At 64.1% G+C, this 276-nt stretch overlaps 1 protein-coding gene across 1 annotated transcript in view; it reads right to left on the bottom strand.

The window, feature by feature from the left end:
• Positions 1 to 276, bottom strand: part of LRAT (lecithin retinol acyltransferase (phosphatidylcholine--retinol O-acyltransferase)) — a gene marked incomplete at its 5' end in the record, with an annotated part of 4,417 nt that extends 4,141 nt beyond the window's left edge. Inside the window, one exon of the mRNA XM_008635719.2 lies at positions 2 to 276. Coding sequence (XP_008633941.1) covers positions 2 to 276 — 275 coding nt within the window. The remainder of the gene's footprint in view (position 1) is intronic.

Here is a 276-nt window from a genome sequence, read left to right as displayed (position 1 = left end):
GCCGTAAGCGAAGTCCTCCACCGTGTCCACCCGGACGCTGGCCGTCCTGGCGATGACGCCCAGGATGAGCCGCTTGTTGGTCTCCACCTGTTGGATCTGCCGACGGTCGCCGGTGATAGTGGGCAGGATATCGGGCATCAAGTGAGCGACGCGGTTCTCGCCCAGGTAAATGCCGAAGTGGATGAAGAGCGTGCGGGGCACCTCCAGCAGGTCTCCTCGCTTGAAGCAGCTGGTGTCGTAGTAGCTGGGTGCAGGCGGTGGCGTTTCCCCGCCGGA

Source organism: Corvus brachyrhynchos, unplaced genomic scaffold (genome assembly GCF_000691975.1).
Source record: "Corvus brachyrhynchos isolate BGI_N302 unplaced genomic scaffold, ASM69197v1 scaffold175, whole genome shotgun sequence".
In the NCBI taxonomy this organism is placed as follows: Eukaryota; Metazoa; Chordata; class Aves; order Passeriformes; family Corvidae; genus Corvus; species Corvus brachyrhynchos.
This window is presented reverse-complemented; position numbering and strand designations above follow the sequence as displayed.